At 40.8% G+C, this 25,367-nt stretch overlaps 1 protein-coding gene across 3 annotated transcripts in view; it reads left to right on the top strand.

Moving 5' to 3' along the window:
* Nucleotides 1–25,367, top strand: part of dock1 (dedicator of cytokinesis 1) — a 575,517-nt gene that overhangs the window by 200,229 nt on the left and 349,921 nt on the right. For 2 of the 3 annotated variants that reach the window (XM_063071820.1, XM_063071822.1), the window contains 2 exons: nucleotides 12,641–12,796; nucleotides 14,379–14,474. In XM_063071820.1, the coding sequence (XP_062927890.1) occupies nucleotides 12,641–12,796; nucleotides 14,379–14,474 (252 nt within the window). The remainder of the gene's footprint in view (nucleotides 1–12,640; nucleotides 12,797–14,378; nucleotides 14,475–25,367) is intronic. The other variant, XM_063071821.1, reaches the window with a different exon arrangement.

Below are 25,367 nucleotides of genomic sequence, written 5' to 3'. Positions count from 1 at the left end.
AGCAGTGGCTGGAGTTGATGCGAGAAGTGAGGAAGGTGCAAGACAGGTATATTCCAAAAAAGAAGAAATTTTCAAGTGGAAAAAGGATGCAACCGTGGTTGACAAGAGAAGTCAAAGCCAAAGTTAAAGCAAAGGAGAGGGCATACAAGGAAGCAAAAATTAGTGGGAAGACAGAGGATTGGGAAGTTTTTAAAACCTTACAAAAGGAAACCAAGAAGGTCATTAAGAGAGAAAAGATTAACTATGAAAGGAAGCCAGCAAATAATATCAAAGAGGATACTAAAAGCTTTTTCAAGTATATAAAGAGTAAAAGACAGGTGTGAGTAGATATAGGACCAATAGAAAATGATGCTGGAGAAATTGTAATGGGAGATAAGGAGATGGCAGAGGAACTGAACGAGTATTTTGCATCAGTCTTCACTGAGGAAGACATCAGCAGTATACCGGACACTCAAGGGTGGCAGGGAAGAGAAGTGTGCGCAGTCACAATTACGACAGAGAAAGTACTCAGGAGGCTGAATAGGCTAAAGGTAGATAAATCTCCTGGACCAGATGGAATGCACCCTCGTGTTCTGAAGGAAGTAGCTGTGGAGATTGCGGAGGCATTAGCGATGATCTTTCAAAAGTCGATAGTTTCTGGCATGGTTCCGGAAGACTGGAAGATTGCAAATGTCACTCCGCTATTTAAGAAGGGAGCAAGAAAGCAAAAAGGAAATTATAGACCTGTTAGCTTGACATCGGTGGTTGGGAAGTTGTTGGAGTCGATTGTCAAGGATGAGGTTACAGAGTACCTGGAGGCATATGACAAGATAGGCAGAACTCAGCATGGTTTCCTTAAAGAAAAATCCTGCCTGACAAACCTATTACAACTTTTTGAGGAAATTACCAGTGGACTAGACAAGGGAGATGCAGTGGATGTTGTATGTTTGGATTTTCAGAAGGCCTTTGACAAGGAGCCACACATGAGGCTACTTAACAAGATAAAAGCCCATGGAATTACAGGAAAGTTACATACGTGGATAGAGCGTTGGCTGATTGGCAGGAAACAGAGAGTGGGAATAAAGGGATCCTATTCTGGTTGGCTGCCAGTTACCAGTGGTGTGTCACAGGGGTCCATGTTGAGGCCGCTTCTTTTTACATTGTACATCAACGATTTGGATTATGGAATAGATGGCTTTGTGGCTAAGTTTGCTGACGATACGAAGATAGGTGGAGGGGCCGGTAGTGCTGAGGAAACGGAGAGTCTGCAGAGAGACTTGAATAGATTGGAAAAATGGGCAGAGAAGTGGCAAATGAAGTACAATGTTGGAAAGTGTATGGTTATGCACTTTGGCAGAAAAAATAAACGGGCAGACTATTATTTAAATGGGGAAAGAATTCAAAGTTCTGAGATGCAACGGGATTTGGGAGTCCTCGTACAGGATACCCTTAAAGTTAACCTCCAGGTTGAGTCGGTAGTGAAGAAGGCGAATGCAATGTTGGCATTCATTTCTAGAGGAATAGAGTATAGGAGCAGGGATGTGATGTTGAGGCTCTATAAGGTGCTGGTGAGACCTCACTTGGAGTACTGTGGGCAGTTTTTGTCTCCTTATTTAAGAAAGGATGTGCTGACGTTGGAGAGGGTACAGAGAAGATTCACTAGAATGATTCTGGGAATGAGAGGGTTAACATAAGAGGAACGTTTGTCCGCTCTTGGACTGTATTCCTTGGAGTTTAGAAGAATGAGGGGAGACCTCATAGAAACATTTCGAATGTTAAAAGGCATGGACAAAATCGATGTGGCAAAGTTGTTTCCCATGGTGGGGGATTCTAGTACGAGAGGGCATGACTTAAGGATTGAAGGGCGCCCATTCAGAACAGAAATGCGAAGAAATTTTTTTTAGTCAGAGGGTGGTGAATCTATGGAATTTGTTGCCATGGGCAGCAGTGGAGGCCAAGTCATTGGGTGTATTTAAGGCAGAGATTGATAGGTATCTGAGTAGCCAGGGCATCAAAGGTTATGGTGAGAAGGCGGGGGAGTGGGACTAAATAGGAGAATGGATCAGCTCATGATAAAATGGCGGAGCAGACTCGTTGGGCTGATTGGCCTACTTCTGCTCCTTTGTCTTATGGTCTTATGAAAGCATCCAGAGAATTGGCCTCCACTGCCTTCTGAGGCAGCGCGTTCCACACCTCCACAACTCTCTGGGAGAAGAAGTTCCTCCTCAACTCTGTCCTAAATGACCTACCCCTTATTTTTAAACCATGCCCTCTGGTACTGGACTCTCCCAGCATCTGGAACATATTTCCTGCCTCTATCTTGTCCAATCCCTTAATAATCTTATTAGTCTCAATCAGATCCCCCCTCAATCTCCTTAATTCCAGCGTGTACAAGCCCAGTCTCTGTAACCTCTCTGCGTAAGACAGTCCGGACATCCCAGGAATTAACCTAGTGAACCTACGCTGCACCTCCTCCGCAGCCAGGATCTCCTTCCTTGACCCTGGAGACCAAAACTGCACACAATACTCAGGTGTGGTCTCACCAGGGCCCTGTACAAATGCAAAAGGATTTCCTTGCTCTTGTACTCAATTCCCTTTGTAATAAAGGCCAACATTCCATTAGCCTTCTTCACTGCCTGCTGCACTTGCTCATTCACCTTCAGAGACTGATGAACAAGTACTCCTAGATCTCTTTGTATTTCTCCCTTACCTAACTCCACACCGTTCAGATAATAATCTGCCTTCCTGTTCTTGCTCCCAAAGTGAATAACCTCACACTTATTCACATTAAACGCCATCTGCCAAGTTTCCGCCCACTCGCCCAGCCTATCCAAGTCACCTTGAATTCTCCTAACATCCTCATCACATGTCACACTGCCACCCAGCTTAGTATCATCAGCAAACTTGCTGATGTTATTCACAATGCCTTCCTCTAAATCATTGACGTAAATCGTAAACAGCTGTGGTCCCAATACCGATCCCTGTGGCAGCCCACTAGTCACCATCTGCCATTCCGAGAAACACCCATTCACTGCTACCCTTTGCTTTCTATCTGCCAACCAGTTTTCTATCCATGTCAATATCCTCCCCCAAATGCCATGAGCTCTGATTTTACCCATCAATCTCCTATGTGGTAACTTATCAAATGCCTTCTGAAAGTCAAGGTACACCACATCCACTGGATCTCCCGCGTCTATCTTCCTGGTTACATCCTCGAATAACTCCAATAGGTGAGTCAAGCATGATTTGCCCTTGGTAAATCCATGCTGGCTCGGCCCAATCTTATCACTGCTATCAAGATATGCCGCTAGTTCATCTTTAATAATGGACTCTAGCATCTTCCCCACTACTGATGTTAGGCTAACAGGGCGATAGTTCTCTCTTTTCTCCCTCCCTCCTTTCTTAAAAAGTGGGATAACATTAGCCATTCGCCAATCCTCAGGAACTGATCCTGAATCTAAGGAACGTTGGAAAATGATCACCAATGCACCTGCAATTTCCAGAGCCACCTCCTTTAGTACCCTAGGATGCAGACCATCTGGACCTGGGGATTTGTTAGCCTTCAGTCCCATCAGTCTACTCATCACCGTTTCCTTCCTAATGTCAATCTGTTTCAGTTCCTCTGTTACCCTATGTCCTTGGTCCATCCATACATCTGGGAGATTGCTTGTGTCTTCCCTAGTGAAGACAGATCCAAAGTACTTATTAAATTCGTCTGGCATTTCTCTGTTTCCCATAACAATTTCTCCCAATTCATTCTTCAAGGGCCCAACATTGTTGTTAACTATCTTCCTTCTTTTCACATACCTAAAAAAAACTTTAGCTATCCTCCTTTATATTCCTAGCTAGCTTGCGTTCATACCTCATTTTTTCTCCCCGTATAGCCTTTTTAGTTAAGTTCTGTTGCTCCTTCAAAATTTCCCAATCATCCGTCTTCCCACTCACCTTAGCTCTGTTATACTTCTTTTTTAATGCTATGCTATCTCTGACTTCCTTTGTCAACCACTGTGTCCACTTTCCCCCCTTTGAATCTTCCTTCTCCGGGCGATGAACTGATTTTGCACCTTGTGCATTTTTCCCAAGAATACCTGCCATTGCTCTTCCACTGTCTTTTCTGCTAGGATATCCGACCAGTCAACTTTGGCCAGCTCCTCCCTCATGGCTCCATAGTCTCCTTTGTTCAACAGCAATACTGACACTTCTGATCTGCCCTTATCCCTCTCAACTTGCAGATAAAAACTTATCATATTATGGTCACTACCTCCTAACGGCTCCTTTACTTCAAGATCACTTATCAAATCCTGTTTATTGCACAACACTAAATCCGGAATAGCCTTATCCCTGGTCGGCTCTCGTACAATCTGCTCCAAAAATGCATCCCGTAGGCACTCTACAAACTCTCTATCCTGGGGTCCAGTACCAACCTGATTTTCCCAGTTCACCTGCATGTTGAAATCCCCCATAACTACTGCGACATTTCCTTTAACACATGCCATTGTTAACTCCCTATTCAACTTGCACCCAATATCCATGCTACTGTTTGGGGGCCTGTAGATAACACCTATTAGGGTCTTTTTGCCCTTACTGTTCCTCAGTTCTATCCACAGTGACTCTACTTCTGCTGATTCTATGTCCCCCTTGCAAGGGACTGAATCTCATTCCTCACCAACAGGGCCACCCCACCCCCTCTGCCCACCTTTCTGTCCCTTCGATAGCACGTATACCCTTGTACATTCAATTCCCAGGTCTGATCCCCCTGCAGCCATGTCTCCGTTATCCCAACAACATCATAGTTACCCATTCGCACCTGAGCTTCAAGCTCATCCGCCTTATTTCTGACACTTCGTGCATTCAGATATAGAATTTTTAACCCATTTCTCCTCTCTCTGTTTAAATCGCTGGTTATTGTGCATAACCCAGCTCCCCGAACTCTCACCGGGCTATACGCCCCTTGAATTTTGTTGTCCTTCTTAAATTTACTTACTCTTTCTGCACATTTAACTCCCTGCTTCGTCAGACTATCCCTCTGCACATGTATCCTCCTTATCACTCGTTCCGCCTCACCTTTCTCTACTTCACACTTAATATTCCGGAACTGTGTAGTCCCCACCTGTCCTTTATACTTCATCTCGCTATCCTCTCTCACATTCTGGATCCCGGCCCCCTGCAAATTTAGTTTAAACCCCCCCCCAAGCAGCACTAGCAAACTTTCCTGCAAGAATAGCTAAGCAAGGAAAAGATAACTTGATTTACAAAAGGTATAAAGTTAAAGATGACACACTCCTTTAATATTTTAAGCAAGAGTACTTTTTTATTTCCATCTTTTACAGTTTCAAAATAACAAAAAAGGAAAAGGGCCCGAAGCAAAAGTTTGGGCACCCTCCACGGTCAGTACTTAGTAACAGCCCCTTTGGCAAGTATCACAACTTGGATATGTACATGGAGCTTAGAAAAATAGAGGGCTATGGGTAAGCCTAGGATTTTCTAAGGTAGGGACATGTTCGGCACAACTTTGTGGGCCGAAGGGCCTGTATTGTGCTGTAGGTTTTCTACGTTTCTATGTAAATGCTTTCTGTAGCCAGCTAAGAGTCTTTCAATTCTTGTTTGGGGGATTTTAGCCCATTATTCCTTGCAAAAGGCTTCCAGTTCTGTGAGATTCTTGGGCCGACTTGCATGCACTGCTCTTTTGAAGTCTATCAGCAGATTTTTGATGATGTTTTGGTAAGGGGACTGTGAGGGCCATGGCAAAACCTTCAGCTTGCGCCTCTTGATGTAGTCCATTGTGGATTTTGAAGTGTGTTTAGGATCATTATCCTGTTGTAGAAGCCATCTTCTTTTCATCTTCAGCATTTTTACAGATGGTGTGATGTTTGCTTCCAGAATTTGCTGGTATTTAATTGAATTCATTCTTCCCTCTACCAGTGAAATGTTCCCCTTACCAGTGGCTGCAACACAAGCCCAAAGCATGATCGTTCCACCCTCGTGCTTAACAGTTGGAGAGGTGTTCTTTTCATGAAATTCTGCACCCTTTTTTCCTCCAAACATACTTTTGCTCATTGCAGCCAAAAAGCTCTATTTTAACTTCATCAGTCCACAGGACTTGTTTCCAAAATGCGTCAGGCTTGTTTAGAGGTTCCTTTGCAAACTTGTGACGCTGAATTTTGTGGTGAAGACGCAGGAAGGGCTTTCTTCTGATGATGACTCTTCCATGAAGGTCATATTTGTGCAGGTGTCGCTGCACAGTAGAACAATGCACCACCACTCCAGAGTCTGCTAAATCTTCCTGAAGGTCTTTTGCAGTCAAACGGGGGTTTTGATTTGCCTTTCTAGCAATCCTATGAACAGTTCTCTCAGAAAGTTTTCGTGGTCTTCCAGACCTCAACTTGACCTCCACTGTTCCTGTTAACTGCCATTTCTTAATTAGATTACGAACTGAGGAAACGGCTACCTGAAAACACTTTGCTATCTTCTTATAGCCTTCTCCTGCTTTGTGGGCATCATTTATTTTAATTTTCAGAGTGCTAGGCAGCTGCTTAGAGGAGCCCATGGCTGCTGATTGTTGGGCCAAGGTTTGAGGAGTCAGTGTATTTATAAAGTTTTGAAATTTGCATCACCTGGCCCTTCGTAACGATGACTGAACAAGCCATAGTCCTAACAAGCTAATTAAGGTCTGAGACCTTGGTAAAAGTTATCTGAGAGCTCAAATCTCTTGGGGTGCCCAAACGTTTGCATGGTGCTCCTTTTTACATTCTAAAATTGTACAAAACAAATAATACAGTAATCTTGTTTAAAATGTTGAAAGAAATGTTTAATCTTTAACTTAATGACTTTTGGAGATTAGTTCATCTTCTACATACTCACTTAACTATTCACAGTAACAGACATTTTGACCGGGGTGCCCAAACTTTTGCATCCACTGTATGTACTTTGATAATAAATTTACTTTTAACTTTGAATTTTGATTCCACAAATATTTGTTAAATATAACTTTTCATTTGAGCTGCCTGTTACGTCTTTTTATATCTGGTTTTCATATTTGTTGTGCACTTAATCTGATTATGACTTTCACAAACGTGTAATGGATTCCGGTTAATTGGGCAATCGGTTAATAGGGCCAGCTGCTTAATTGGGACAACTGTTAAAGAACAAAAAATTAATTGAGAAAATAGTAAGGATTCCTTTCATTTATTTGGGGCACTATGGAGATTAACTGGAACAGGAAACTGTTGCTGACCATTTCCTAACTAGCGTCGGTTGCGTGCACTTGTGTGGCTGTTAGACACTTCACTGTTCTTACACAGAACAGTTTTTAATTACCATCAGTTGCATGTTTCTGTGTTCAACAAGCAGCGATTTTTGTCACTGATCATTGGCGAGAAATAAGCCATAAGGCAATTCAGAATTTTTTTGGTCATTGTGGTTTCAGATGGGGAAGCTTGGAATGCCAGAAATGGTGAGGAGTGAAAATGAAATTAATATACTGTTTGAACAATTAGGGATTACAAAGAATTTGAAGGACTCAATAATTATCTTAAATGCTACAATGAAAATAAAGATTTGGAGAATGCAATTGTCTAAAGTATTATACGAAGGCAGTCCATTATCTGTCCTAGGTGTCTGTACTGATTTGTTCATTTGCAGTCAATCAGAAGCACTCAGGAACATAATTCTTTCATTGATAACTATAGGGAACTAATACAGTTTTATAGTACTGTAGTTGTATTGATGGTGTTCTGATTTGTTCTGTTTTTCATTTAAATACATAATTTGTTATTCAGGTTTTCTTCGTTTTGGATACCTTTATAACTATTTCTGTGAAACTTTGGGTAATTGGGGCAGTCGCTTAATTGGGCCAAAATGTTGTAGTCCTTCGTGTCCCAATTAACCAGAAGCCACTATATTTATCTCTCATTTGGTGTTCTCTATTATAATTGGCTATTATCTTTCTTATTTGGTTGTCTTATTGTGCCAGTGGTTTTCTTCAATTATATTTTTGCAACAATAATAGAGCATCTAATTTTGTTTAAGAAAATTCATTAATGTTTTGGCATAAACATGTGGGCATCATGGCAGCATTTCCTAGAGTTTACCATCAAGAAGCCTTGCAGAATAGAAATTAATAGATTCTCAGTTTTCTTAAAACTGATGTTCAATCTATTTGGTTGGACTTTGTAACTGAGTATTCAACAACCTTTAAATATAATTTCAGAATTATATAAAATAATTGTAGAGCATTTTATTTATCTTGTTGAATAATTATCTCACCTTTATATTCCTCTTACCTGTTGTATAGCTGATGTGAAATGTTTTATTTTTGTTCGAGATCATTCACTGATCATTAAGATCATGAATGCCTATTTATATTTAATTTCGCAATTTCTGTCAGGTCTATAATTAACATACAATCGAATTGCAAAGCTAAGAACTTTCTCTAGTTTCTTGATGGTGGTGCAATGATGGCCTTCCTGTCAACACACCAGGGTTCAGTCGATCAATGCATGATTAATAAATAACTCAGAAGTTAATTATTGTGCATTGAGGGACATGTGTAAAGAACGTAAAGGCATCAGAGCTAAATATGGACTTCAATTTTGCTGGTGTGTATTTTGAAGGAGTAAAATAAAGTTCTGGTAGCCATCAAAAGAAGGAAAGTGTTAGGCCTGACTGGGAAATTCCCAAGTTCCTATAAAAAAAAGGACAGGGACAGTGTACTTTTAGCATTCTTTGTTATTCACTGTGCTTATGCTGTTTGGCAGAAAAACTTGATGAGAAACCTCTCCAGAGTCTTGATCGTCAGGCTTCCATCTGGCTCACAGTGAGGATCTTCAGTGACCAAGAGAAATAATTTCTATTTGCTGGTTGAAACCAGCCATTCAAAGAAGACAAATAACAGACTGACACAAGGCTTTGCATTTCAGTCTTATTATTCTGCTCTAAGGCAGTGGAATTGACAATGTTGCAAAGCTAATTTGAAAATTAGTATTGGAACTCCAGTGCAACTTCCAAGACTTTCACTAAATACCTCAACTTCAAATTTTTTCGAATCGACAGGTTGGATGTTGTGGTATTCCTTGTTCACAATTTCAAAATCAAGTGTCTGGAAATCATGTGGGGTCAATAGTTCCTTTGTCATCAATACGTGTTGAAACCAAGAGCTGCCATTACTTAGCTGGGAGATCATTACAGAGTCTCTTTGCAAGCATCCATAGCCTCCACCTTCACCTGCTGCATTTAGTAATTACTCTTGGAGCTGATGTAGAGAATTAACTGTTTGTTGATGATTTAAATTTGTTCAAGTTGGTCACAACTCCTCCTGTAATAAAGCGAATTATACAGTAGCATGCAAAAGTTTGGGCACCCCTGGTCAAAATTTCTGTTACTGTGAATAGCTAAGCGAGTAAAAGATGAATTGATTTCCAAAAGGCATAAAGTTAAAAATGACACATTTCTTTAATATTTTAAGCAAGATTACTTTTTTATTTCTATCTTTTACAGTTTCAAAATAACAAAAAAGGAAAAGGGCCTGAAGCAAAAATTTGGGTACCCTGCATGGCAGTACTTAGTAACACCCCCTTTGGCAAGTATCACAGCTTGTAAGCGCTTCTGGTGGCTAGCTAAGAGCCTTTCAATTCTAGTTTGGGGGATTTTCGCCCATTCTTCCTTGCAAAAGGCTTCTAGTTCTATGAGATTCTTGGGCCGACTTGCATGCACTGCTCTTTTGAGGTCTATCCACAGATTCTTGATGATGTTTTGGTCAGGGGAGGGTGAGGGCCATGGCAAAACCTTCAGCTTGCGCCTCTTGAGGTAGTCCATTGTGGATTTTGAGGTGTGTTTAGGATCATTATCCTGTTGTAGAAGCCATCCTCTTTTCATCTTCATCTTTCTTACAGACGGTGTGATGTTTGCTTCCAGAATTTTCTATTATTTAATTGAATTCATTCTTCCCTCTGCCAGTATATGTTCCCCATGCCACTGGCTGCAACACAAGCCCAAAACATGATCGATCCACCCCCGTGCTTAACAGTTGGAGAGGTGTTCTTTTCATAAAATTCTGCACCCTTTTTTCTCCAAACATACCTTTGCTCATTGCAGCCAAGAAGTTCTATTTTAACTTCATCAGTCCACAGGACTTGTTTCCAAAATGCATCAGGCTTGTTTAGATGTTCCTTTGAACTTTTTGAATAGAACTTTCTGGCTGCAATGAGCAATGGACTACCTCCAGAGGTGCAAGCTGAAGGTTTTTCCATGGCCTTCACAGTCCCCTGACCTAAACATCATTGAGAATCTGTGGATAGACCTCAAAAGAACAGTGCATGCAAGATGTCCCAAGAATCTCACAGAACTAGAAGCCTTCTGCAAGGAAGAATGGGAGAAAATCCCCCAGACAAGAATTGAAAGACTTAGCTGGCAGAAAAAGTGCTTACAAGCTGTGATACTTGCCAAAGGGGGTTTTACTACCTGCTGCCATGCAGGGTGCCCAACTTTTGCTTTAGGCTCTTTTCCTTTTTGTTATTGTGAAACTGTAAAAGATCGAAATAAAGAAGTTTTCTTAAAATATTAAAGAAATGTGTCATCTTTAACTTTATGCCTTTTGGAAATCAGTTCATCTTTTACTCGCTTAGCTATTCACAGTAACAGAAATTTTAATGGGGGTGATCAAACTGTACATCTGGATAAGATGGGGTTGATTTGATGAGGGTTATGTAACATTTGTTTATTGTAACTGCTTATGGTATGTAGTTAGAAGAGAAATGCCCAATTACAAATTTAATTATTTGTTTTCAGTGGATAGGTAAAAGTTATGGTTTTGCCTTTAGTGAAACATTTATTAATACTTTATTTTCACAGCTGCTATCTAAATCCAATGTAAAGGATGAAATTTATTCAAAGACTGAATATCACTATCCAATCACCATTGTTACTGTTAAAAAAATCAAGAATGCAACATTTCAATTTTTGTTTGGAGTTTACTATTTCAAGTGGAAAGAATAAAAAGAACATCGAACACTGAGTCTCCTTATAGGAACAGCAAACTGTGTGCATTGATGGAGCTTTTGGAGCAAAAGTTGATTCACTTTCATTTAGTATGTAGCCTTTATGCTCCATTATGAGCTAGGGTTTGATTATATGGTTTCTGGTTTCTAAGTCATTATATTAATGCTTTCAAAGTGATTCACATAAAATAATTTTTTTTGACTAATTAATGATTTAATCTGCTTCTTTGCTATTAACTTCAAAAGTAGTGTTTGGCATGAAATTTCTTACCAGCAAACTTATTATTCACAGCTTTTTGCATCTGATCCTGCAAACTCTACTTGAGGCATTGGCATTACTGTAATGCTATTTGGAATGTGAGTGCAATTAAATGGAATTGGAACCAGAGTGCCAGACCAGTTAGTAGAAAGGTTGTGGAGACAGATGTTGGACAGACCTCAGACAACCAGGAATCAAAAGGTTGAGCATAGTGCAACTAGTGTCTTGAGCTGCGTATACTTCAATGGAAGAAATATTGTACAAAAGGCGGATGAGCTCAGGGCATGGATCAACACCTGGAATTATGATATTGTAGCCATTAGTGAGACTTGGTTGCAGGAGGGGCAGGACTGGCAGTACAATATTCCAGAGTTCCGTCGTTTTGGAACCAACAGAGCAGGAGGGATTAATGGAGGTGGAGTGGTGTTACTAGTAAGGGAAAATGTCACGGCAGTATTCAAGACAGGCTGGAGAACTTGTCTAGCGAGGAACAGAGAAATAAGAAGGGTATGACCACGTTAAAGGGGCTATATTACAGACCACCAAAGGGTCCACGGGAATTAGTGGAATTAATTTGTAGAGAGATTGCAGACTGTTGCAAGAAATATAAGGTTTTTATAGTAGGTGATTTTAATTTTCCACATATTGACTGGGACTCCCATACTATAAGAGGACTAGATGGGATAGAATTTGTCAAATGTGTTTGTCAAACAGTTTCCTTAATTAGTACAAAGAGCTCCCAATGAGAAAGTGTGTGACACTTGACCTTCTAGGGAATGAGACAGGGCAGGTGACAGAAGTTTGTGTTGGGAAACACTTTGTATCCAGTGACCACAACGCTATTAGTTTCAAAGTAATTATGCAAAAAGATGGGACTGATCTTCGAGTTCAGATTCTAAATTGAAGAAAGACCAATTTTGATGGTATCGGAAATGATCTGGCAAGTGTGGTTGGGTCAAGTTGTCTACTGGTAAGGTGTACTTGGTAAGTGCGAGGCCTTCAAAAATGAAATTTTGAAAATACGAAGCTTGTATGTGTCTGTCAGAGTAAAAGATAAAGATAACAAGTGTAGGGAACCTTGGTTTTCAAGCGATATTGAGGCCCTGCTTAAGATAAAAAACGAGGTGCATAGAAGGTATGGGCAGGTTGAAATAAATGAGGTGCTTAAGGAGTATAAGAAGTGCAAGAGAAAACTTTAAAAGAACTCAGGAGGTTCTAAAAGAAGGCATGAGGTTGCTCAAGTAGAGAAGGTGAAAGAAAATCCTAAGAAATTCTTCAGGTATGTTCAGAGCAAAAGGATGCAAGGGACAAGATTGGTCCTCTGGAAGATCAGAATGATAATCCATGTCTGGAGCCAAAAGAGATGGGGGAGATCTTAAATAAATTTTTTGCATCTGTATTTACTCAGGAGACGGACCCAGAGTCTATAGAAGTGAGGCAAAGCGGCATCAACTTCATGGACCCTATGCAGATTACAGAGGAGGAGGTGTTTGCTGTCCTGAGGCAAACCAGGGTGGATAAATCCGCAGGGCCTGACCAGGTGTTCCCTCCGACCCTACGGGAGGCAAGTGCAGAAATTGCTGGAGCCCTAGCAATCATCCTTAGTGACAGAGGAGGTATCAGAGGATTGGATGATAGCCAATGTTGTTCTGCTGTTTAAAAAAGATTCTCAACATAAACCAGGAAATTATAGGCCGGTGAATCTGACATCAGTAGTGGGAAAGTTATTGGAAGGTGACTGGATGTATAAGTAATTGGACAGACATGGACTGATTAAGGATAGTCAGCATGGCTTCGTGCGAGGTAAGGCATGTCTAACCAAACAGAGTTTTTTGAAGAATTTACCAGGAAAGTTGATGAAAGCAAAGCAGTGGATGTTATCTACATGGGCTTTAGCAAGGCATTTGACAAGGATTTGCTTGGGAGGTTGGCCAAAAAGGTTCAGTTGCTCAGCATTCAAGATGAGCTAATAAATTGGATTAGACGTTGGCTTTGTGGGAGAAGCCAGAGAGTGGTAGTAGATAGTTGCCTCTGAATGGATGCCTGTGACTAGTGGAGTGCCGCAGGGTACGGTGCTGGGTCCGTTATTATTTGTCATCTGTATCAACGATTTGGATGATAATGTGGTTAACCAGATCAGAAAATTTCTAGATGACGCCAAGCTTGGGGGTGTAGTGGATAGTGAGGTAGGCTATCATGCCTTGCAGAGGGATCTGAATCAGCTGGAAAAATGGCAGATGGAACTTAATGCAGACAGGCACGAGCTGTTGCACTTCAGTGCGACCAACCGGGGTAGTTCTTGTACAGTGAATGGTTGAGCATTAAGGAGTGTGGTAGAACAAAGGACAAAGGGATCTGGGAATACAGGTCCATAATTTGTTGAAAGTGGTGTCACAGGTAGATAAGGTTCATAAAGAAAGCTTTTGGCACATTGGCCTTCATAAATCAAAGTATTGAATACAGGAGATGGGATGTTATGTTGAAATTTATAAAACGTTGGTGAGCCCTAATTTGGACTATTATGTGCAGTTTTACCTACCTACAAGAAAGATGTAAATAAGGATGAAAGAGTACAGAGAAAATTTACAAGGATGTTGCTGTGTCTGCAGGACCTGAATTATAAGGAATGATTGAATAGGTTAGGACTTTTTTCCTTAAAATGTAGAAGATTGAGAGGAAGTTTAACAGAAGTTTTCAAAATTTTGAGGGGTAAAGATAAGGTAAATGTAAGCAGGCTTTTTCCACTGAGGTGTGTGGGACTACAAGTAGAGGTCATGGCTTAATGGTGAAAGGTGAAAAGTTTAAAGGGAACATTAGGGGAAACTTCTGTACTCAGAGGTTTGTGAGATTGTGGAACGATCTACCGGCACAAGTGGTGCATGCAAGTCCAATTTCAATGTTTAAGGGAAGTTTGGATAGGCACATGGATGGTAGAGGTATGGAGGGCTATGGTCTTGGTGCAGGTCAATGGGAGTAGGTAACTTAAATAGTTTTGGCATGGACTAGATTGGACGAAAAACTTGTTTCTATGCTGTACTTTTCTATGACTATGCTTTATTTCTTGGCATAAAAATAGTTTTGGATAATAAATATATCTTGTTTCCATCATTGCCTCTATTAATACACTGCATTGATTTCTAACTTAGGGACCAACACAGCGACATGTCCAGATAATAATGGAGAAGCTGCTGAGAACTGTAAACAGGACAGTCATCTCCATGGGACGTGATTCTGATTTAATAGTAAGTTCCTGTTGAAATCAGTGTTTGAAATTGTATTGGAGGTGTTGTAACTGCTCTTAAGTCGTTTTGGCTAGATTAAGCATTGGTGCAGTGCAAAATAATTGATGCCATTGCCTGAGATGAAGTATGTTATCTATATTAGAATGATTACTGGGTTAGAGTTTGTTTTATGATTAGTGATTAAATAAGATTAGCCCATCACTTTTGGAATTTAGAGAAATGAAAAGTGATATTATACAATGTGCAAGATCCTAAGATGGATTGAAAGCATGGAATGCGATAAGCTATTTCCTTGGTGAAATACTTGAGTTGGACATAGTCTTAAGAAAAAGTATAAATTATTGTGATTGCCCAGTCATTTAGAGTATTCAAGACTGGAATCAATATACTTTTCAACATGAAAATATATCACTGGATTGACTAGGTAAATTAACACAAAGTGGGTCATCAGTGCATTATATGGCCTACAGTTTCTATATCTTAAATCTCATAAATGGGACCTTTTAAGAAACTCTTAGATAAGTACATGGAGCTTAGAGAAATGGAGGGTCATGTGATGGGGAAATTTTAGGCGGTTTCTAGAGTAGGTTGCATGGTCAGCACAACATTGTGGGTCGAAGGGCCTGTAATGCGCTGTAGATTTCTATGTTTCTATAAAGTGATAGTAAGCATTGCCCTCCACTTCCTCCATTCCCGCTCCGCGAACGTGATCTGAATTCCGAGTATCCTCAGGTTAAAAATTTCATCTTCTTGCCCTTCACCTGAAACCATGAGACATCGGAGCAGAATTGGGTCATTTGGCCCATCAAGTCTGCTCTGCCATTCAATCATAACTGATCCTTTTTCATCCTCCACAGCCCCACTTCCCGGCTTTCTTCCCATAACCTTTGATGCAATGTCCAATCAAGAACCCATCAAGCTCTGCCTCAAATACACCCAACAATCTGGCCTCCACAGCTGCCTGGTGGTAAAAGATTCCACAAATACACCACCCTCTAGCTAAAGAAAATTCTCTGCATCTCTGTTTTTAATGAATGCCCTGCTGTCTTGAGCCTGTGCCCTCTTGTCCTAGACTCCACCCCCCTCCCCCCCATTGTGGGAAACATCCTTTCCACATCTACTCTGTCTAGGCCTTCAAACATTTAAACAGTTTCAGTGAGATCCCCCCTCATCCTTCAAAATGCCAGCAAGTACAGACCCAAAGCTATCACACATTCCTCGTATGATAACCCTTTCATTCCTGGAGCCATCCTTGTGAAATTCCTCTGAACACTCTCCAATGCTCATTTTAGATGTGGAGCCCAAAACTGTTCACAATACTTCAGCATCACATCCCTGTTCTTGTATTTAGGCCTTTTAAAATAAATGCTAACATTGCATTTGCCTTCCTCATCACCGAATCCACCTACAAGTTAACCTTTAGGGTGTTCTGCAGAAGGATTCCCAAGTCCTATCTCAGATTTCTGGATTTTCTCCCCATTTAGAAAATAGTCTGCACGTTCATTTCTTTTACCAAAGTGCAGGCCATACATTTTCGGACATTGTATGTCATTTGCCACTCTCTTGTCTAAACTCCTAACCTGTGTCTAAGTCCTTCTGCAGCCTACCTGTTTGCTCAGTACTACCTGCCCCACCACCAATCTTTGTATCAGCTGCAAACCTGGCAACAAAGCCATCTATTCTATCAATAAATCATTGATATACAGTATAAAAGAAGCAGTCCCAACACAGATTCCCGCAAACACCACTAGTCACTGGCAGCTAACCAGACAAGGATCCCTTTATTCCCATTCATTGCCTCCTATTGGTCAGCCAATGCTTTAACCATGCCAGTGACTTTCTTGTAATTCCATGGGCTCTTAACTTAGTAAGCAACCTCGTGTGGCACCTTGTTAAAGGCCTTCTGATAAGTCCAAATATACAACATTCACTGCATCCCTTTTTTCTTTCCTACATGTAATCTCCTCAAAGAATTCCAACAGGTTCATCAGGCAAGATCCTGAAGGAAACCATGCTGACTTTATCTTATTTTGTCCTGTATCACCAAGCACTCCATAACCTCATCCTTAACAATTAATTCCAACATCTTCCCAACTACTGAGGTCAGGCTTAGCTGGTCTATAATTTTCTTTCTGCTGCCTTCCTCCTTTCTTAAAGAGTGGAGTGATATTTGCCATTTTCTAGTTCTCTGGCACCATGCCAATGTCCAATGATTTTTGAAAAATTATTATTAATGCCTCCACAATCTCTACAGTTAGCTCTTTCAGAACCCTAGGGTGCAGTTAATCTGGTCTGTGAGACTTATGTACCTCTAAGTCTTTCAGCTTTTTGAGCACCTTCTCCCTTGTAATAGTAACTGCACTCACTTCTCTTCTCTCACACCCTTCAACATCTGGCACACTACTAGAGTCTTCCACAGTGAAGACTGATGGAAAATTCTCACTTAGTTCATTGGCAGCTCCTTGTCCCCACTGATATTTCTCTGGCCTCATTTTCTAGTAGTCCTGTGTCAATTCTGATCTTTCGTTTTTCATTTGTTTGCCGGCTTGAAAAAATTTTTACTGTCCACATTGATATTGTTTGCGAGCAGGACTGATGAAGGGTCTTGGTCCAAAACACTGTACTCTTTTCCATTGATGCTGCCTGGCCTGCTGAGTTACTCCAATATTTTGTGTATGTTGCTATCCTGCACATTCCTCAATTTTCCTGGAAATTCACTCCTTTGCTGCTCTGCTGTCATCCCTGCCAGCATCTGCTTCCAATTTACTTAGGCCAACTCCTCTCTCATACCACTGTCATTTCCATTACTCCACAGAAATACTGCTACGTCAGACTTTCCTTTCTTCCTATCAGATTCCAAGTTGAGCTCAATCATATTGTGATCACTACCTCCTAAAGGTTCTTTTACCTTAAGTTCCCTAATCTCCTCCGGTTCATTACATAACAGCCATTCCAGTATAGCCGATCCCCTAGTGGACTCAATAACAACCTGCTCTAAAAAGCCATCTTGTAGGCATTTAACAAGCTCAAACTCTTGAGATACATTACCAACCTGATTTTCCCAATCGACCTACATGTTGAAATCTTCCATGACTATCATAATATTGCCCTTCTAACGTGTCTTTTCTATTTTCTGTTGTAATCTGTGGTCCACAACCCAGCTACTGTTAGGGGGGCTGTGTATAACTGTCATCGAGGTCTTTTTACCCGTACAGTTTCTTAACTCAACTCACATGGACTCGACATCCTCCGATCCTATGTCACATCTTTATACTTATTTGATGCCCTTTTTTTTTACCAGCAGAGCTACACCACCCCCTCTACCTACCTTTCTATCCCTCCAGTGCAGTGTGTAACCTTGGACGTTCAGCTCCCAACTGCATCCATCCTTCAGCCATGATTCAGTGATGGCCACAATGTCATACCTAATAATATGTTAATAGTGCACCAAAATCATCCTCCTTATTTCATATACTTCGTGCATTGAGATATAACACTTTGTGTGCTGCATTTGATACCCTTTTTGATTCTGCATCCCTTCTGGCTGTAGTTATGTCTTATCATCTGCCTGCCTTCTGACAGTCTGACTGCAGGCTATCGTTTTTTTTTACCATCCATCCTATCCTGAGTCTCTTCACTCTGGTTCCTACCTCCCTGCCAAATCAGTTTAAACCCTCCCCATCAGCCCATGAGAATATTGGTTCACCTTTGGGTTCAGGTGCTACCCATCATTTTTGAACAGGTCTGAATTCCTCCAGAAGAGATTCCAATGATCTGAGAATCTGAAGCCCTGCCCCCCGCACCAGCTTCTCAGCACGCATTAATCTACCAGATCATCCTGTTTCTACCCTCATTGGCACATGGCACAGGTAGCAATCCAAAATTACTCCCTGGGAGGTCCTACTTCTTAGCTTTCTACCTAGCTCTCTAAATTCTCTATGCCCTCTCGTTTTTGACAAAACTACTACAGGGAAATATTTCTTACATTCTACCTCATCCACTCTCAGCCTCCTTTACTTCAGGGGATACACCTCCACCCAACCAGTCTGTTAAGTGTTTCAATGTAGATAACATCCTGGTGAATTCCCTCTTCATTGCAATCATGCTCTTTGTTATAACGACCAGAGCTGTATATAGTACTTGAACTATAGCCTTGTTCAAATTTTATAAATTTCTGATCGTATACTGGAAGAGAGGTCATTCATGATGCAAATAAAAACCCTAGCCTGAGGTGTCTGCTCTGCAGCCCACTGTTTTGACTGTATTTCATTGTACTCATTTGGTTATGCTACCTTACATTCAGGAAGGAAGGAAACATGTTGAGGAATGACAGCTCAGGTGTTTAAATGCATACCAAATCATTTCTGCACTTTTGTTTTAATACTAGATTGTGATTTGGAATAATTATTCTCAGAAATTTAGTGTGAACTTATTAGATAAAAATATTGGTTTAATTGATGTGTGATATGTTAATAGTCCTGTAAAAGATTATACAATTGAGGAAATTAAACCAGATAGAGTGAATTTCACTGTGGTTGAAGATTGTTCATACAATCCCATTCTGGTGCTGTTGTAGAAAATTTAATGTAAACTAGTGTTTTGAAACTTTTAGATGAGGGTAACGCAAGGCTCTACAGCAGACATTAGGATAAAAAAATGTAAGAAAGTTTTGATAATGTCAAACTTAATTGAGTTGGTTGTAAAAGCATTTTGTTGGCTAAATGGATAGTTAGTAATTTTGCATTGTGATTTCAGATCCTATATTTGTCGTGAGAACCAATTTGATATATCAGTGTTCCCCAAGTGATCTGTTTTTAATTCAGTTGCTTACAAGACTATATTTATTAAAAAGAAGTGCCATTTTCCAGGCAGCATCTCTAAGAAGAGGTACAGTCGATGTTTTGGGCCGAGAACCTTCGTCAGGACAGTCCTGACGAAGGGTCTCGGCCCGAAGCGTCCACTGTACCTCTTCCTAGAGATCCTGCCTGGCCTGCTGCGTTCACCAGCAACTTTGGTGTGTGTTGCTTGAATTTCCAGCATCTGCAGATTTCCTCATGTTTGCCAGTTTCCATATGATTTTCTGTGTTGTGTCTGTAGTCTTAATGTGCTTGTCACTGGAAGTCTTTTTTGATTTTGCTGTAATTGTATACGTGTCTTGGAAGCATTTTAGAGGTGATGTCTTGCTATTATTTTGAACAAAATAAAATTTGCCAGGATGATGGGTCAAAATTATAATACTTTATGTGGATATGATGTAGCTAACTCATTATTAATGTTATTATTTCAATGTGTCTTGTTTGTCAGTGTTAATTTTTACACCCATCGATAACTAACTTATTATTTCAGTTTTGTTAATTTGGAATACTTTCTACTCAGATCCTCAGCTGGTCAGCTAGTTTCCATGTAGAGAGTAAAATTTATTTGATTTCAGTCATTTTTTTCCAGGATTTGGGCATTGAGGGAAGATCAGAGATTGTTGTGCAGCTATAAATGCCATAGAGGACATGATGATGAGCCATCACCCTGAAGCCTTCCAATGAGCTTCAGCATTGTAGAGCCAATGATGATCAAAGATTGGTTAAAAACTTTCAAGTCCGGAATATGTGCGTCTTGCGGGGACCCTGCAGATTGTGGCATTCCCCTGTTCTTGTGATCTTTTTCTGCCTCATGTGAAGATTAGATTAGATTCAACTTTATTGTCATTGTGCTGACTACAGATACAAATCCAATGAAATGTAGTTAGCATCTGACCAGAAATGCAAAGAATAGTGTTATTTACAAAATAACTGCGAATAAAAAGTAAGTGCTACAGCATGGGTGCAGTACTGCTTAGCGCTGTGATGTGAGGTTCAACAGGGTCACAGCCTCAGGGAATAAGCTCTTCCTGTGCCTGCTGGTGCGGGAGCAGAGGCTCTTGTAGCGCCTACCGGATGGGAGGAGAGTAAAAAGTCCATGGTTAGGGTAGGATGCATCCTTGATAATGCTTTTCGCCCTGCCCAGGCAGCGTTTATGGTAGATGTTCTCAATGGTGGGCAATTGGGTGCCAATAATCCACTGGGCAGTTTTCACCACATGCTGGAGTGCTTTGCGATCTGATACGGGACAATTGCCATATCACACTGAGATGCAGTTGGTGATTATGCTCTCAATGGTACAGCGGTAAAAGTCCGTCAGTATCCTGGGACAGAGGTGAACTTTCTTGATGCTCCGCAGGAAATAAAGGTGCTGTTGCGCCTTTTTGTTCAGGATGGATGAGTTCAGGGACCAGGTGAGATCCTCGGAAAGGATCACCAAGGAATTTGAAGCTTGATACACATTCCACTGCAGCTCCGTTGATGTAGATGGGGACGTGAGTGTGGCTCCTAGCATGCTCAGTCCACAGTGATCTCCTTGGTCTTCTGGGTGTTAAGGGCCAGGCTGTTGTTGGCACACCACGCTGCCAGGTGCTGGACCTCGTCACTGTAGGCCGTCTCGTCATCCCCTCTGATCAGGCCAACCATCGTGGTGTCGTCTGCGAATTTGATTATGGAGTTAGAACCATGTACAGGAACGCAGTCATAGGTGAAAAGGGAGTACAGAAGAGGGCTCAGCACACAGCCTTGAGGCACGCCAGTGTTCAGGGTGAGAGTGGAGGAGGAGAGGTTGTCTAACTTCACTGATTGGGGTCTGTTAGTCAGAAAGTCCAAGGTCCAATTGCAGAGGGATGAGCTGATACCAAGCTGGCGAAGTTTGGCAATCAGCTTGGAGGGGATCACAGTATTGAATGCCGAACTAAAAGTCAATGAACAGCATTCTGACGTAAGAGTTGGGGCTGTCCATGTGGGTCAGGGCAGAGTGAAGTGCTGTGGAGATGGCGTCCTCTGTTGACCTGTTGATTTGATAGGCAAATTGATGGGGGTCCAGGGTAGTGGGCAGACAGGATTTCAGATGTGATAGAACCAGTCTCTCAAAGCACTTTGCAATGATGGGGGTGAGTGCAACTGGACGGAAGTCATTCAGGTCCGTGGCAGTGGAATGCTTCAGCACTGGCACGATGGTGGCGATCTTGAAGCTTATGTGGACAACTGCCTGGGCCAGGGACAGAGTAAAAAAGTCTTGAAGACTCCGGCCAACTGCCCTGCACAGACTCTGAGCACAAGGGCAGGTATTCCAACCAGACCAACTGCCTTCCGTACATTCACCCTGCTCAGGGTGACGCAAACATCAGAGGTGGAAAGTGAGGTTGTAGTGTTGGAGTAGCCTGGATGAGGTACAAAAAATCATGGTGTATTTTGTAGTCCACTGTGCACTGATAAAAGGTGAGATAAATGTGGTGATGGACATGGTATTGTTTATGTTGACTGCATTGTACTGGATAGTATCAAGCTTGTGTGTTCTTGGAATTGTATTTATCCAAGTAAATGAAGTCTACTGTTGTGTTCCTAAGCTGTGAACTATAGGTGATGGAAAGGCTTTGGAGTGAAGACAACCAAATTTTTGACTTAGTCTCGTAGCCACAGTCTTTAATATGGCTAGTTGAGTTAAATTTCTGGTAAATGATGACCGCCAGGATGTGACTGATACATAATTCAGTGAGGCAGAAGGTAGGTGGATTGATTTTCTCTTGGAGGTGGTTATTGTCTGATACTTTAGCTTAATTTGCTTTATTTGTTGAGGAACTTGTAAATGGAATTGATCATCATGCAATCATCAGGAGATATTCTTGTGACCTGTATAATGTAAGGAAGGGTCATTGGGTCGACATCTATGCTGAGGAAATCAAACAGTGATATTCTTTGGCTGGAATGATTGGCCTCCAAACACGACAACCTTCTTTCATTGTAGGAGGTATGATCTTAGCACCTGGTCAGCTAATTAACTAGTTGAGCCAACTCCAGCATCTAATGCCTCATTACCATATGCCTCCTCTTTCCCTGTACCTTTTGATGGCTTTTAGACTATGTCACTCCCAAATATATTCATTAACTTTGTCTTCATCTCCTTCTCTAGTAGAGAATTGCATGTTCTATGTGTCCTGAGTGAAGAAATCTTTCCTCTCCTCTTTCCTAAATACCTTACTAATTCCCACGGTTCGGACTCCACATTTTAGATAACCTTGCTAAAACACATATTCTACCCTTATCTGATTTGTCAAGCCCTGTTAGATTTGTTTCATTGAGATCCTCTTTCATTTGAAGTACTGGTTAGTATTAACCTAGTAGCCCATTCTTTCCTCTTGTGACAATTCTGACACCCATCTTTAGCAAGACCTAGACCTAGTCTGTGTATTTTAATTTTATATGAGATTTAAAAAAAGCCTTGTGAAATTTGAACTTCACCACCCTCACTCGTTCACCTTTATCACTTCTACCATTTACAAACTCAAGACAAAAACTTTCATAACCTTATCAAGTATGATTAACATTCGTAAGTGTGTATTGATTATCTAATTGATATTTTGTAACTATTCTGTTATTGCACCCTTTATAAAGGCATATGACATATTCTTCTGATCTTAATGACCGGTCTGTGATTTCGTTTTCTCCCCCTTTTTTTTAATAAATAGTGAAGTTGCATTTGCTAATTTTGAATGTCCAGAGACTATTCCATAATTTGGCAAGAATTTTGGATAATGATGACCAATGCATCCAATGTAGTTTAGGTCTCTGGAAGCTGATCTTCAGCTTCTTGGGATTTACCCACTTTAAGTGTCATTAATTTGTCTAGCCTTCTGACCAATACTAATTTAATTTACTTTCTGCTTTCCTTTGAGCGCTTGGTTTCCTAGCATTTCTGTGTAATTATTTGTTCCAGTTCTGTGGATATTGAGTCACTTGCACGTCAAAGTAGAATTCTGCTCCTTTTTTCAATTAGTGAGCTGTGATGAGGTCTGCAGCAGGATGGTCCTGGTGAAACTCAAAATGATCATTGTATGTTATGTTATTGTGCGTAATTGCCACTTGATAGCATAGTTGAAGATACTTTCCATTACGTTGTGCATAGTTGGTAGTTTTCTGGATTAGATTTGTGTTGCTTTTCTGAACAGGATATTCCTAGGCAACTTTCCAAATGGTTGGATGAGTATCCGTACTGTTAGCGGACTGGACTACAGTAAGTTCTGGAGTGCTGCTCTTTAATACCACTATAGAATGTTGTTTAATAGTATAGCTTCTGTATCCACTACGTTCAGCTGGATTCACATCATAAACATGCTATGAAGCTAGCTAATCATTCCTTGCAACCTTCTGCAAGAGCTGGAGGAGTATTAATATGAATTGGTAGCTGTTGTGATGCTGTTGTAACTCCTGTGTAAATCTCACATCTATGGTCAATGAATCAGGGTGGCATATGAAAATCAAAACTGATGCCGGAAATCTAGATTAAAGCAAAAAAATGTTGTAAATACTTAGCAGGTTAGGCTCAACTTTGGGAAGAGAAACAGTTAACATAAAAGTTAACATTGATGAAGGGCGTTAACCTGAATTGTTAACTCTGTTTCTCTTCTTATAGGCATGGTCTGACCTTCTGAGTATTTACAGAATTTTTTGCATATTAGGCAGCATATGAATAGGGTTCAATTATGTGCTTATGTTGGATTCTTGATGGGTGTATGTGTTGGTTGGGTGGCATTTCAATAGGTTTCAACAGGTGCATTTAATGTCAGAGAAATGTATACAACATATGGGTGATTTCACTAACTTTAAACTGGGCAAATAAAATTAATTTCTATATTGGTCTGTTAGGGCTCACTTTTGACATGGATAACTCGTCTCAGTAATAACAGTTCACCTTAGTATGAAGTTGAGACGGATTGCACTGGTACAGTGTTGCCTGTTAGTACTACAGAGGTTAAAGTAACTCCTGACTTCAGTGGGAAAGAAGAGAAAATCTGCAGATGCTAGAAATCCACGCAGCTCTCACAAAATCCTGGAGGAACTCGGCAGGCCAGGCAGCATCTATGGGAAAAAGTACAGTCAACGTTTCGGACCAAGACATCCTGCCAAAGGGTCGTGGCCATAATTGTCAACTGTACTATTTTCTGTAGATGCTGCTTGCCATGCTGAGTTCTTCCAGCATTTTGTGTGTGTTTCCTTACTTCAGTGGAATTGATTTTATGATATGGATCACTGTGCACATACCTTGCTGTATCATACTGTATCAGCATCAGTCAAGAAAAGAAGTTTTCCTTAACTTAATAATAAGCTACGTATTCTTGATGGAATAGGCTAAAGTAATAAAGTGAATAGTTATGATTGATTTATAAAATTATTTTTGTAAGGTCCTGTTATGATTGAGGGATTTTTTTTTGCTTTAGTGGATGTGTATTAATTCACATTGGCTCTTCTTTCCCAGCTCCCAAATTACTCCTTCAAGCTTCTCAGTAGTTTCTTTGCATCTTTGTCTGCTCAGAGTTATTGATGTGTTGTAGCCTCTGAGCTCTGGGTGCGTTAAGACAATTACAAAGTCAACCTGCTACCATCTTAAAAGATATAGTGAGAGTTAAAAGGCTTGTGTCTCAGCAAGATCTAGAAAAACTCATCTATGCATTTATTTTACTAAGCTTGACTACTGTAATGACGTTTTTACAGGTCACTGTAAAAACAAATCCCTCTGACAGCTGCAGCTCATTCAGAATGCTGCTACTAGAGTCCTCACTAAGACCAAGAAAAGGGAACATATTTCTCCAGTTCTCAGGTTGCTCCACTGGCTTTCTATCCATCAGAGGACTGACTTTAAAATATTACTACTGGTTTATAAAGCACTCAATGGACTAAGGCCAAACTACATCTCCAGTACACTGCTGAACCTTCCTGAGCTCTCAGGTCAGCTGTGGCGGGTCTGCTTACCGTTCCCACGGTCAAAGCTAAACATGGTGAAGCAGCTTTTAGATACGATGCTTCACCTATCTGGAAT

Source organism: Mobula hypostoma, chromosome 19 (genome assembly GCF_963921235.1).
Source record: "Mobula hypostoma chromosome 19, sMobHyp1.1, whole genome shotgun sequence".
NCBI classification, from domain to species: Eukaryota; Metazoa; Chordata; class Chondrichthyes; order Myliobatiformes; family Myliobatidae; genus Mobula; species Mobula hypostoma.
This window is presented reverse-complemented; position numbering and strand designations above follow the sequence as displayed.